Source organism: Scophthalmus maximus, chromosome 17 (assembly GCF_022379125.1).
Source record: "Scophthalmus maximus strain ysfricsl-2021 chromosome 17, ASM2237912v1, whole genome shotgun sequence".
Classification (NCBI taxonomy): Eukaryota; Metazoa; Chordata; class Actinopteri; order Pleuronectiformes; family Scophthalmidae; genus Scophthalmus; species Scophthalmus maximus.
In genome coordinates, this window is record NC_061531.1 from 14,468,501 (window position 1) to 14,482,581 (window position 14,081).

The 14,081-nt window shown below is 41.7% G+C and overlaps 2 protein-coding genes across 3 annotated transcripts; both read right to left on the minus strand.

The window, feature by feature from the left end:
* Positions 1-15: 15 nt before the first annotated feature.
* Positions 16-6,068, minus strand: aanat2 (arylalkylamine N-acetyltransferase 2). Its single transcript, XM_035616412.2, has 3 exons — positions 1,454-6,068; positions 1,069-1,223; positions 16-971 (listed from the first exon to the last, which is right to left on the minus strand). The coding sequence occupies exons 1-3, from the start codon at positions 1,617-1,619 to the stop codon at positions 666-668; spliced, it is 627 nt and encodes a 208-aa protein (XP_035472305.1). The 5' UTR covers positions 1,620-6,068; the 3' UTR covers positions 16-665.
* Positions 6,069-6,112: 44 nt separating this feature from the next.
* On the minus strand, positions 6,113-13,532 carry mgrn1b (mahogunin, ring finger 1b). 2 transcript variants are annotated; one of them, XM_035616434.2, is made up of 17 exons: positions 13,148-13,532; positions 12,048-12,166; positions 11,801-11,889; positions 11,524-11,670; positions 10,799-10,916; positions 10,488-10,554; positions 10,258-10,301; positions 10,114-10,161; positions 9,555-9,623; positions 9,290-9,449; positions 9,086-9,195; positions 8,312-8,526; positions 8,090-8,201; positions 7,949-7,994; positions 7,743-7,847; positions 7,351-7,396; positions 6,113-7,087 (listed from the first exon to the last, which is right to left on the minus strand). In XM_035616434.2, the coding sequence occupies exons 1-16, from the start codon at positions 13,233-13,235 to the stop codon at positions 7,356-7,358; spliced, it is 1,578 nt and encodes a 525-aa protein (XP_035472327.2). In that variant the 5' UTR covers positions 13,236-13,532; the 3' UTR covers positions 6,113-7,087; positions 7,351-7,355. The 2 variants fall into 2 exon arrangements, with proteins under 2 accessions (XP_035472327.2, XP_035472326.2); XM_035616433.2 differs by lacking the exon at positions 7,351-7,396 and having other exon boundaries at positions 13,148-13,531.
* Positions 13,533-14,081: the final 549 nt, after the last annotated feature.

Genomic DNA, 14,081 nt, shown 5'->3' on the forward strand with positions numbered 1-14,081 from the left:
AAAAAACCCTTTTTGAAGATTAAAAAGATTTTAATCACATTAAGCAACAGGGAAACAAACAGAACATTTCTGCTACCATCTTTTTCCAGTAAACAATCAAATCATTATTAATTGCTGCATGATCAATATATAGATCCTCAAATGACTCTATATTACAATAATAACACTGTATTCATCACTTTTTATATGGTTTACAAAAATAGAACAGTATTCATACCACAACTCAAGATTTGATGGATTTATATGGTTGTTTTTTTAAATAATTGCCTTGGTTAGATTACACACCATGAAATGCTATTGATTAGACAGATGATAAACTAATGGGAAAACAATTTAAATCTTTCAATGCTGATATGCTACTGATGACAACAGGAATTTGATTTCTGATTATTAGTCTGTAAAGTCACTGGCTTCATTTTTCTTGCACGAAGAAGTGAATCCACTCTCTGTCCCGTCTCGGCCTCACACAGTCCTCACTCCTTGGGCCAAGTGGGTCAAACTGACATGAGGACGCTGAACCCAGTCCGATGGTGTTCACTGGTGCTGTGCTTCTTCTGTCTGTCCATCTGTCAGATGTGTTCTCTGTAATCTTTTCTGCCCTGAGTCCATGTAAGTGGTGAGTAAGTCGGAGTGTAAGGGGAGGGCGGGGGCCTGGGACTGAGGGACTAGCAGCCGCTGTTCCGTCTGGCGTACGCCTGCCCGCCGACCGTGTACTCCATCTCGTGGAACTGCATGTTGGACACAGAGATGGCCGACGGCCCTTTCTCCTTGAAGCCGGCCTTGAGGTAGAAGGGCACCAGGAAGTCCTCGCAGATCAGCAGAGCTCGCCGGAGGCCCGGCACGCAGCGCAGGTACTGCAAGTAGCGCCACAGGAGGATGGAGCCCTTGCCCTGCTGGCGACAGTGACGGTGCACCGACAGCACGTGGATGTGCACAGAAGGGGAGTTCGGGACGTGGTGGGTCATGGCCTCCTGGAGGAGAGGGGTTGAACAGAAGCATTAATGACGCCAAAAAACACAATGAGAACAGAAGTGAATAATCTGTAGTTTGGCATCTTGTATTGCGTACTTGTGAAAGCCTCTCCTTGTCCCAGCCAGAGCCGATGATGAAGGCTACGAGCTGTCCCTCCTCAAACCAACCCAACGACAGCTCGGGGCACTGACTCAGGAAGTTAAGCACCTCATCCAGGATGAGCGGACACTCTCCAGACACAGAGACAAACGCTGGGGAGGGTGGAAAGAACCAGTTCATACAGTGGGTCATGTCCTGGAACTAAAAATGATGAAAGAAAATGTTTCCCTTTCAAATTAGAGCTGAGTCCACAAACAAAAGTTTATATTTCCCCAATTGAAAGTGTTCAATTTATCTAATACACGTGGAAAAATCTGTCAAGATTGTGAAAACACACATCACGTTAGTTTTACTGTGTAGGTTTTCCAGGACATGGACTCACCCTCTCTCTCGATCTCAAACACACTGATGGCGTCCTGCGGCGTGAGGTTCCGGAACTCGCTGGCGGGGAGCGTGTGTCGTCTCTGCTGCAGAGGGCTGACCACTCTGACCGCCGCCCTCAGGGAGAAGGGCTTGAGGAACGGTGAGCCGCTGACCTGCTGTGCCATGATTATTATATCTCAGAACTCTTTTGTTTATAGGTCTTCTTCTTCTTCTATTCCCAGCTTTTTGTAATAGAATTTCAGCTCTAGACGAGTGCAGTCAAAGCCAAGAAAAGAACTCTCCCCTGTCCTCTGGTTAGTCCTCACAGCTCGGACTGCAGGAGAGATGCTGACCTTTGTGTCCCTCCTGCTCTTTTTGTCGTCCTCCTCCTCCTCTGTCTCTCTGATCTCATAATGTGAAGTGGTCACCTCAAAGTAGGTTAGCTGTCTGTCTGTGCACGTGTCTCCAAAGTCTCTAAATCCCCTTCCCTCAAATGATTGACATATATGGTTCTGGGGGGTGGAGGGTAGTGGAGGGTAGTGGAGGGTAGTGGGGGGGGTGTGGGGTTCTAAACAACCCAGGTCAGAGATGGACAATTAGAATTACATTGTGTAGGTTTTAATTAGACACAAATCTCAAATACCGTCATAATAGGATAGTTACAGTAATAGTTTGTATATCTCCCTAACCAAAAATTAAGAAAATCTTTGGTGTTTTTTCGTTATTATATTTTTTTCCCCTTTGGTGAGTATCTTTTGGTGTAGATGAGATTTTACGCCAGGTCAAACAAGAGTAGTACAAGGAGTCTAATTATATCACTGCACATCTGTCAACGCAGTTGTCCAGATGTGATGTGATAGGTATGGATTAAGATTTACCTAGCACGTGTGCTATAAAATGTGCACTGCATGTTTTCACAGATCAAGGGCATGTGGGCTAATTGAACTGTTCCAAGTGTGTGTGTGTGGGGGGGGGGGCTTTGTGTGGATTGCTGTTGGGATGATTTCATGCCTCAAAGAGGTTTAGCACAGACTAATTAGATGAGAGAGCACTTGCCTGACTGGCCCTGAGGTAAACCTATTTACACAGACTGTTATGCATCTGCAAATACACAAAGCAAACAAACAGAGAAAAGCTCATCTGTTCTCAAATGGTTTTACCATTTTTGTGTCTTGTGACCAAACAGGATTCAATCCACAATCACTCCACTCTCAATATTGCTTTTTGTCGCCTTAAAAGATCAAAAACAAAATAGAACTGTTTTAAGGATTATTTGTCTCATCCCACTGCCCCATTCTGGCCTCCCCCTACCGCGATGAACGGGAAATCTCCTTTATTTTGAGCCATCGGCTACGTCACCTGGGCCGCTGACCAATCACGGACACGACAAACATCTCCACCTGTGAGGTCGTCAGACGTTGGAGGCGAGCGCGTTCACACAGAGTCGTCCAGTAGATGAAACTGACCTTTAATGACCTGCAACTCTGTCAGTCTGTGTGGCCTGAGGGGGGCGGGATGGTGCGGGCGGTCTGTGAAATAATTCCTCGTGGCCTCTTAAATCTTAAAAGGATCTTTAAAAGGATGAGGTTAAATTTTGAGAATCCCACAAACATATTTCAGCTTTTTCAGACAAGCTAATAAATTTAAGAAGAGTTCACGAAAGGAGCTCGAGCCTGGGAATGCGGCGTATGAGAGTTCTAACTTTATATGCATGCAGTACAAACTCACCCTCTGACCTTCTCTATGTAAAAGTGCCATGGACCCTCATCTCATTTACAGCATGTGTGTGTGTGTGTGTGTGTGTGTGTGTGTGTGTGTGTGTGTGTGTGTGTGTGTGTGTGTACGTACACTCGCACGCATATTCTCCAAGTGTATTATGTTTTTATAGGTCGAGCTTGAGGCCACAGTGTAACTGAATCCTTATTAAACTTTACCCGGGTGGCGTACACCTGTCGGTCCAGCTGAGAGAGCAGAGAGCAGCATGTTAATCATTACCCCAGAGGAATGTCACTTTGTTTGAAATATGAAACAGCTTTACGCAGATTTTTAAAGTGTCGCTGGAAAATTCATCCTAAAGTGAACCACCCCGGGCATCAGCTGGCCAGTGCAATGTACAGTATGTGTTGCTTCACGTGCAATAAACTAGAACATGTACATGTGTGTACTTTCTCCAAATGAGACCAGCTGGTCATGATCGCACATACCACGTTTCTACAATGTTTACAAAGCATCTCCGATGTAAACCAAGTAACATCTGAGCACAAAAGTACAAAATCTGAATTAATGCACTAAGATTTGGTGCTTTCATACTTTTATAAGGTTTTTGAATTAACAGTAGTTGCTGTATTAACTTTTATTTGAATTTAGTTGGAATTCTAACACTTTAAATGTTGTCATAAACCATAAGAGTAAAAGGTGTGCAACAGTGTTTTTGCATGCACAACTGTGTGTGTGTGTGTGCGTGTGTGTGTGTGTGTGTGTGTGTGTTTGTGTGTGTTTGTGTGTGTAAGTATTCATCCACTTGCCTCTGAGTCAGCTCTAGTTAATTTGTTGACAGTGCAGGTTGTTCTGTTTTATCCTTCAGCCTTCTTCTGCCAGAGGTGGTTTATTCAACAGCAGCAGCAGCGGCTCTGCTCCCAGATGCACACAACACTGAGGGACACTCCTTACGTCATTGATACAATTTAAATAACAGCATGAAGCTGTAGTTTGACAAAAAAAATGCATGTTTTTTCACACACACAAGACAAGACAGTAATAATAATCAGAAAGTGGCAGGTCCCTCGTGTCCTTTCAGGTGGAATAAGTGAAACAGCAGTTAATGGTTCATGTATTTGTTGTAAATAAAACCACAGTTGAACCAAATTTCACAGGGCAGTTATGTTGCCATCTTGTCCAGCAGAGGGAAGTGTTTACCCTGATAGAAGACTTGTGCCTGCACTCAAGTTTTCCACTTTAAATGACGGACATTCGTAGTTTTGTCTGTCAAAAAAGGAGAATAATGTTATCACGGGGCCTTTCCAGGATACACACACACATATTGTAATAATTTTCTTCATTTCAGAAACATCAGCTGTCAGCTTTCAGGTTTGGCAAAAATATCTTTAAATCTTTTGTTCATAAACCGCCTACAAAGATTTTGGCTTTAAGTGTTCTATAGAAACTCATTAAAATTACAATGTGGGGACTTTTAAAATAATAATAATTTTGCATTCTTTGAGTTACTTTTAAATTATTGCACATCACACACATTGAGCTTCTTCATAACATGTTCTACATTACCTTGACATACTTTTCTCCCTTAAACTCATAAAGCATTTCATCAACATTTACCTCACATTACAGCGACCTGTGAAGTCATCACAGTTACGCTGACTAGTTATGGGTAAGATGATTAATATCATCTAGATAATAGTTAATTTCTTGTTGATCTGACAGCAATGTCTGGCATGTGTATTATTAGTGTAATTTGCAGACAAAAAAATAGAGAAACACTGGAATCAAAAAACAAACGGTAGTTGGAAGTACTAAGTCTTTGTTCTTTATTGTTATTACACATGCTGCTATACACACGAGGAGAGACTGCTATTGATTTTACACAGAGCCACAAACCACCTACTGTGGAGTTTTTCCTGGATACCAGGTCAATAGTGGTCAGAACAAGAACAGGAAGGCACAGTGTCAAGTTGAAATGGCACAGAAGAGGAAGGGGGGGGGGGGGGGTCAAGACAAAATAACCAATTGTTCACTTTAAAGCCGTGAGACGTTTTTAAATGCCAACGAATCCACATGCAAGTTCTAGTCCAAATTATTAAAATGCAACGTTTTGCATCTGTTGCGTTGGGTCTTTTCCTTCTTGTCGAACGTACAGAAAAGAGAATCCACTTGAAACTAAACACTTGAGATTAAATGCATAATTGATAAATGGTCATAATGTAGTAAAATGAACAGTTCAATTTAATATTGCTCAATAACAAGATACAACTTTTTTTCCCCAGTAGCATGAAGTTTGTGATAGAGAGAGAAAAAAATGGCTCTGTACAATCGGCATCAAAAATCCTGTTGACGGGCAGAAAACGGTTTATGTACTGTAGCATTTAGTAGAACACTAATGTCCAATGCGCCAAGCAGGCGGCCATATCAGCTCAAGGCACATAGATGTATATGCATGGCGCTACACATACAGGACCAGCGTGAGTTAAAGGCGTTGCAGCCACACAAACACCGTGACCCGCTTTTTTTTTTTGCAGCTACATCACATAAGCCAACACGGGGCGTTGCCACCAAAAAAAGAGAGGACTGTACAGATTTGCCACATCTACTACGAAAACATTTACCGTGCCACACTCAGTGAGCACACGCACACTAGCTGGAGCATCTACGCTTGTTGCAGGCTATAACTATCTTTGAGTTCAGCTGTTAGGATGCAAATGTGTAGTTCTCATCATGTAATTCTTAGATAATGTGCATGTTTAATGAATATAATTCCATTAATTCAATATCAGGACTCTAGAGCTGCAACAATTAATCGATTATAATCGATTACTAAATTAATCGCCAACTATTTTGATAATCGATTTATCGGTTCAAGTAGTTTTTATGAAAAAAAAAGTCAAAATTCTCTGATTTCAGCTTCTTAAATGTGAATATTTTCTGGTTTCTTTGCTCCTCTATGACAGAAAACTAAATATATTTGGTGTGTGGGAAAAACAATCTTAATTTTTTTCACAATTTGATAACATTTTATGGACCAAACAACTAATCGATTCGTCGATTATGAAAATAATCGTTAGTTGCAGCCCTACAGGACTCCCCCACTCTCCCCTATATAATATGCAAGTATACATAGGATTCTAGTACAGTTTTGATACATAGATATCACATAATTTTGAAATAATAGAACACGACGTTAAGAAGAATGAAACTGACGTCATCATAAACTCTCGTTAGAAGGAATGGATTATAAAGGAGTGCAAAATCACTTCAAATGAACACACGTACGTGAGTAATATGCTCTCGAATGTCTGCTCGGAACCCAAAATGCTCGTCTGAACTGGAAAAAAAATGGGCTCTCGAGTCATTACTGCGATCCACTGATGAATACAACATCAAAACACAAAGTGTTATTATATAAATCTGTCTGAATTTAGTGTCAAGAAAACAAGTTAATTCAAAGGAAGTGTGCTTAAAAGCTTCAAAGCACTTCACTACCACCATGAGAGGTAGTGAAATATTATCTGGGATCCACATGACTAGACCACAACTCTGCCACAAGGGACAACATCTGACAGTTAATGAAATGTTTAAAGTAAGGTTCCAAGAGCATCTTTGCACGAGTCAAATTTCTTTTCTAATGTCAGAGACGTTGATGGAATTAACACGGTCCTCCCTTGGTCCTGGTGAACCTTACTTTTGATGACTCTGTGACCGCAGACGCAAGAGACTGAGCTAGGGCTGTGAAAAGGAACAGGGGGACTGGGTGATCCTTGTAAAGCATAAACCTGTTGTGATGGATGAAAGGGGAAACGTCCGGATCAGAGTCACGGGTCGAGATGCTCATCCTCCATGTGAAGGCTGCTCGTGGGACACAGGAGGGGCTGGCTGGAGCAGTTTGTGCTCTGACTTTTCAGGCTTTCCGTTGACTCGGACGACCCTGGAGAGCATTGAGCAATAGATGAGCAAACATGGCTCAATGTGAAATATCTAGACAGACTTCACACATAAGAAACTGTGCTTATTCTTCATATTCTAAAGCCTTGGCTGCATAAAAAACTGGCACATCGCAGCTAATGCACTCAATAATACCCGCTGGATCCTTTTTTTTCTAGCTGCGACAAACAATAGAGAATGTATCCACGGAGAACAGGGTTCAGTGGAGCTCGTACATGGCGAGGCAGAGCGGACAGGAAAACCTACCGCAGTTATTCCTCCATACCAATAGAGCAGGAATCAGGACCTAGAGCTGCCCAACGTGAGGCGGTACAGAGGGATAAGACGACGGGGAACAGGAGAGGAGTGTTAGGAAACAGAAAGAAGCACAAGAGCACTCAGGTTAGATGAAAAAGCACAGAGAATTTACAGCCAGTATTGGATTAAAGAAGAAAGACATTAGGCTGGAGTACCAGAGCAGAGATTGATCAACTAGAAAAAGAGTCAGAAATAGGAGCTGCAGTTGGTGCTTGAACTGATTTTCCTCTAATCCGTCATAATAAAGGTCTAATGCCAGTTCTTTTTCTTATCTTTCATTGCTTTCCTGTTTGCATTGAGCCTTTTTTTTATTATATGTTCCAGTTAGGAGGATTTTTCACCTGGCAGAGACAGGTCTCCTGCTGGGTCGCTCTCTGTTTTGGTCAAGCATCTGTGCTCGCTGCTGCAGTCCTGCAGGATGTCTCCACCCGCATGCATCCTGTCCTCTGGATCACCCGGGACAGCGAGAAGAAGAACAGCGTCAACGGTGTCACACGAACAACATAGTTGACTGTTTTTTACAGAGCAGCAAAAAGAGGAAACTCACCGTCGTCTGGAGACAGGGACTCTGCGACGTCCTCGGTTGCTGTGGCCTGGAAGAGAGAAGAGAAAGATCTTAACTTTTTTTAAAGTTCTTGTCTGCAGAAAAGTCAAAGTTTAAATGTCAGACAGTGACGTGGCGTCATACGTCTGTGGGGGCGGGGTTGCTGGACAGCATCGTGTGTGGCTGAGCGTCAGACATCTCAGACAGCTTCTCCTCATCCTCCTCCTGGATGGGAGAAGACGGAGACCTAAGGGTGCTGAAGGGGAGAAGGGACAAGACAAAAATATGAACAAATACATAAAGTAGAAGTCAGATAACTAACCTGATAAAATACAGTAATGATTTCCCCCCCCATTGTGCCATTACCTGTCAGGTGACTTGCTGACTTTGCTTTTCTGCAGACTCCCATCACTTAGATGCTCTGGGGAGCTCAGCTGTCGGCTTTCACCACCCAAACCCCCGGAGAAGTTGATGTCATCGTACAGCGGTGCAGTCGGGATGGCAGGAGATACCGACCGCAGACCGTTCAGAGCTTCCAGCAGTGAGATGGGCTCAAAGCCGGGAGGCACCGAGTCTGTGCCCTGCAGACACACACACACACACACACACACACACACACACACACGCATACACACACACAGGCTGGTGGTGATGATGCATGCTAACTAGACACTGAATGTGAAAAGGATTCAAAGATATCAGTCAAAGATTAACTATTACCAGATAGAATCAGATCTCCAACTCTTAATCTGTGCTTTTACCCTTACCATGTCTGTCCAGGCACAGAGGATCGGACCAAATGTGAAAATATGATCACAATCTCCCCTTCTGTTCCCAAGTTTTTTTGGCAAAGTGAATTTGACCTTTTGGATATAAAATCTCATTACTTCCACGTTTTATGAGTGACCAGTGATCTTTGTCATCTGACCACCAAAATCGAATCAGTTCAAATATATACATTTTGTTTTTCAACCATGTTTTGTGGAAGAAGTTTTTGGCTCCTGCTTCCCAAAGCCTCTCAACACGATCCTGCTGCTGCCCTCAGATTATTACAGGGAAGTGTTGAATTACACATAACATTGCAACTTGCTGCTCAATAAATGTTTTGAACAAATCTAGATCACATATTATGAGACTTACCGAGTGCTCGTCGTGGTCCATAGTCTGAGCCAGAACAGGGCTGAAAGACACAGGAGAAAGAGCTCCAGGCTTTTTCCTCACAGCTCTGATCTGCAGGAGGGCTCTAAACGCTGGGTGGAGGAACACCAGGTCAAATTAAGCACAACGATTAAAGCTATTTTATTATGTTGAACTTTAAAGTTGTTTGAATGCAACACTTCTCACGCAGTCTGCAGATGGGACAGTTGTTGGCCTGGTAACGCAGGGTGTCTGCGCAGGAGTTGCAGAGACACAGATGTCTGCAGGGCAGGATGAGCGTGTCCCGCAGGTCGGACAGACAGACGACACACTCGTTGCTGTTATCGCTGTTCTCATCGTCGGATGGCTGGAAGAAGAGAAATTAAATCATACGCTGTAAAAATAAAAACATGGCCGAACATTTACAGCCTTGTGATTTAGGTATGAGGGACAGTAAGTTGTTCACTGAAACCTTGGTTTCTTGGTTGTTTTTGTTCTCAATCCCATAAATCTCCTGTAAGAGGTAGCTCACGCGGTCCACCTAAAAGATAGAGAAAAATAAAAATAGAATGATACACAATGAGTGTTTTTCCAGTATATTTGATATAAAAAAACCACTGTAATGTCTGAGATTAAGAACAAAACTAAAATCACACATGTACAATTACTTTGAGCGCCTTATTATTTACATTCAATGTCTACTTAAAGTTACCACCAGACTCCCAGGGGTCTCGGCACAGTCTTTCAAAAGTTGTAGATGGTATAAGGATCAAAACAGAATGCAGCCGAAATACTATAAATATTTATATTTCTTTAAGAGCGATCGTCCTGCACTGTTTCCAGAAAGTCTTCCTTCACCTGCCTTGTGTTGCATCACCAACATGCTGTTTGTTTAAAAAATCTAAGGCAGAATATAGGTAGATCAGACTTCAATTCCCAGACTGTGATAAAATACATTTCCCTTTGAATTCCCAATAACTTGCTGAATACTCAAAATGTTAATAGTGAAATAAGAATATTTGTAAACCTACAATTTGTTTCTGCTTCAGAGGCTTGACGGAGAAACTGCCATCAACGTGCTGGAGGTAAAAAAAACAAAACAAACAATTTTTAAGCTCATAAAATTTGTTTTATACATATTTAAATTATTCACATTTATGCAGATGTATACTTACTCTTTCAAAGGCTGCCAAAAGTACGTGAGCATGTCCAAGGCAATCTGGAAAAAAGATAAAAAAGGTTAATGCAAAGTTGACCCAATTAGTATTTACAATTAAACTTTTAAGTTTGACATTTTCAGTGAATCACCTTGCAACTACTGAGCTGCTATTTTATTTTACATTTGTCTGACAGTCTCGGTAGAAAGTATTATTGTTTTGATTGTTATGCAGCAGTTGTGACTTACCGTCTCCTTCATCAACTACAGCCTGGATAACCATGGGAAACACTCCTCGGTCGAGGTCAAAGTTCAGCTTTAAGGGAAAAAATAAATATATTTTAATTCCAATGAAGTGTAATTGTAAACAGAGGACAGGGGCCTTCAGAATATCTGTGAGTAACAAGTCAACCGTCTTGATGATAGTCTCATCTCCAGACCTCTGGCAAAACCTCAGTATGTAGAAGATGTTTACTGACATAAAACTAAAAAAAGCCCATTCATGTTTGTGATGCGTGTCCCAGCAACAAACTCCACTAACTAAAGCTGCAGATACTCACATCTTCCTCTTTCCAGTCGCTGAAATCGATTTTGAAAGACGGCATGGAGAACTGTTGGCTCACCCCTCGCTTGTAATGTACAGTTTCAGAGACCATTGATGGATCCTTTGGGCTGTACCTACATACAGTATATCACAGAAAACAAGGGTCAGTGTGCAGGAAGATGAAGCCTGAATCTATCAGTGTGGAAAGCCTAACGAGATCTGAAGTGATCAATAATTTGTGTCTCTGGACAAAATCGAAAATAGCAGAAAAACTGAAAAATCGCAGCATTTCGAAAATCCAGAAAAATGAATCATCATTCAGCCTCATCATATACGATTACTTCAGTACAGAGTATTACTTTCATCTTGTTCTAAGTCTTATCTGCAGTATCCATGGTGACTGGTGGTTGCTAAGAACCCACCGTATCTATTCTAGTCTTTTTGCTCTAAGGCTCAAATCTCACTACACATATAAAAGAGAGTTCAAGTGTTATAAACCTAACGATGCTGTGCTGATATTTATATGAGTCAAATTTTAACAACCATCATTTCATTAACAGATACAGGTGCCCTATTTTATATTTAACTCACACAAGAGTCATTAATGGATTTAAATATGTCATTTATATTCCATGAATAACAGAGCAGATACGATTCAGATCTTGTAATTTATACATTTTGTGCTACAATAGAGCTGTGTGAGATTTAGCGACATAAAAGAAAGACAATTTAAATTCTTACACTGCCATCCCATTGGAGAACTCCTCAAATGCCTGGCAGTAGAGGGTGATGGCCACTCGAGCATCAGCATCGAAGGTGAACTCCACACCGTACTGAACCTTGGGTTTTTCACCCTCCTCCACTGGTGCGTCCGAGTCATCTTTATACCTGGAATCGAGAGGTTTGACAGGCATTGCTAAGAGATCGACACATTGGAAAACTCTTGTCCTTAATATTGTTTTTGGTTTTTTTTACTTTTACTGCAATTTGTATCATAATACTGCATCACTATATTTACCTGACCAAACGCAGAGAGTCCTTTCTGATGTTGACCAGACTCCTCAGGGTTTTCACAGGCTCGTGGGGTGCAGGCGTCACATATGGAAACTGGCGAAATAAATGAAAGCATTAATCATGTGACTTGAAACTAGCAACATTGTTTATTTAATGCCATTACTGACAATAAATGTGGAACTACTGCATTGTAGCTTTGCAACTGTGGAAAATATGCAACAACCGGGTTGAAGAAAAACAACAGTGTTCACCTGCACTGGCCTATTTCCAAGAAAATTCAGGTCCATGTTTTCTCCAAAGAGGTATCCCTCTGGATGTGGTGTGTCGAATTTCTCTCCTCCCATGAAGAAGTGACTCGCAAAATAATTCCCTGAGGACGAGAGAGAAAAAATATGAATAATGAAGGCGTGAGTGCGAGCATTGGACTGCTCATTTTTCTTTCCTACACTTATTGTTATTTTGTACATTTCATTCAAAAAGGGACCTCTGCCTGTGTCCTTGTAAACAATAACTCTCTTTACATGCAGTTACTTCAAGTTGTCCATCCGTAAAAATAAAAAGGTTTAGCTGCACAATGCCAAGTGAAGTTCTTGATTCTTTAACAAAACGGTTTATAATTTATCTACAGAAAAAAAATGGGTTGTTTGACATAACATAAAACTGGGGTACATTTATCAGTCTCAGCCCCATGCTAATGTTTAACATCACCCAACACCCAGACCGGACAGCCCCTAGAAAACGACCTCAACCAATCACATTCAACATTACATCTCTGAACAGAGTAATAGTTTTACCATCCATACACTTGGAAACAGGACTTCCAGCAACTTCATTATCACCGTATCAATCCTCAAAGATGTAGACTGGTATGGAGAGGATTATGAATGACAATAAAATGCCTGATGGTTTTTATTGGTTTTGAAACTGAGTCAGACTTCTTGGTCTCACATCCAATATACCCGTCCCCACACTGTGTTTATACTGTCTGAAAATATCATAACAACAAGGTGAAAGTGTCATTAACAACTCAAGGCTACAACATCACCATCAAACATACATCTGTTTGGCTTCGTGTGATTTGATGACAATGCTGTAATAATCTAATAATAAGCATCTGCAACCATCACAACATATTCTGAGTCACGTGTGACCCCCCTGAAGAAACACAGACACATTAACATGCGTCCATGCGTTTCCAGCCTCCATCTAACTGTGCAGCAGTTGGTAATAAAGTAATTACAACTTGACTTGATGGGATTAGATGCTCAGCAGCTCGATACAAGTTCTCGCTTTACTCGATCCATGTATGTGTAGATTCAGAATCCAGCCAAGCCAACTGTCGATCACTTACCAGATTTGGGTGGGAATCGATAGGCCGAGTTGGCCTGGATATCGATGTCCTCGACACCAGCGATTCTGCGACTCAGCACGGAGCCCATCTTTCACTGCTGGATCGCCGTTGTTAGCAAGGGTGGGCTAGCAGCCTGGCGGCTAGCGACGCGACGGCGCGTCTAATTAGCTTTGCCTTCTGGAGTACACGGACGCCAAAATGAAAAAGACAACATCGACGGACAACACACGCTTTTGTTAATTTAACATTTTATGCGTTTTTAGTTTTTGTCGCTGGCTATGCTGTGAATGCTAACAGGAAACGGCTAGTGACACTGGACGAGCTGTTGTTTTGACCGAGCTGGGCTAAGGTAGCACGGATGGACTCGACCTGATTGGCTGTCTCCAAGCGTTCCGAGACACGGAGCTGAAAGATCCGCCCTTACTCTGCCTCTGATTGGTTAGCCCCGATATTGTTCACTTACTGTAACCAATCAACAATCTTTATGACTGAGCTTTAGCCAATCAGAGGCAGAGTTAGGGCGGGTCTTTTCCCACCTATTGTGAGAATAATATAACATGGGTTTTATGCACCATGGTTTTATGATACATCCAAGGTGTCAAGTTATGGAGTTAGAGTTTTATCTTATCCAGTCCTACCCAAGGCTAAAGTGAATTTTAAATGACATCTATCCATCCAACCATTTCTTGCACGAGATATTTAATTGGGATAACAATTCTTGTGGAATCTGTGAGAGGGATATTGAGACCATAGAGCATGTTTTCTTCCAGTGTGAAGCTGTGCAAGACTTTTGGACTGCATTTCAAAATTGGCTTTGTTCCAAGGATATATCACCGAACCCTTCTTTTATCTTGTTTTGTACTCTGTAGCACTTTGAGATTGCTTTTAGCAATGAAAAGTGCTCTATAAATTAAATGTATTATTATTATTATAA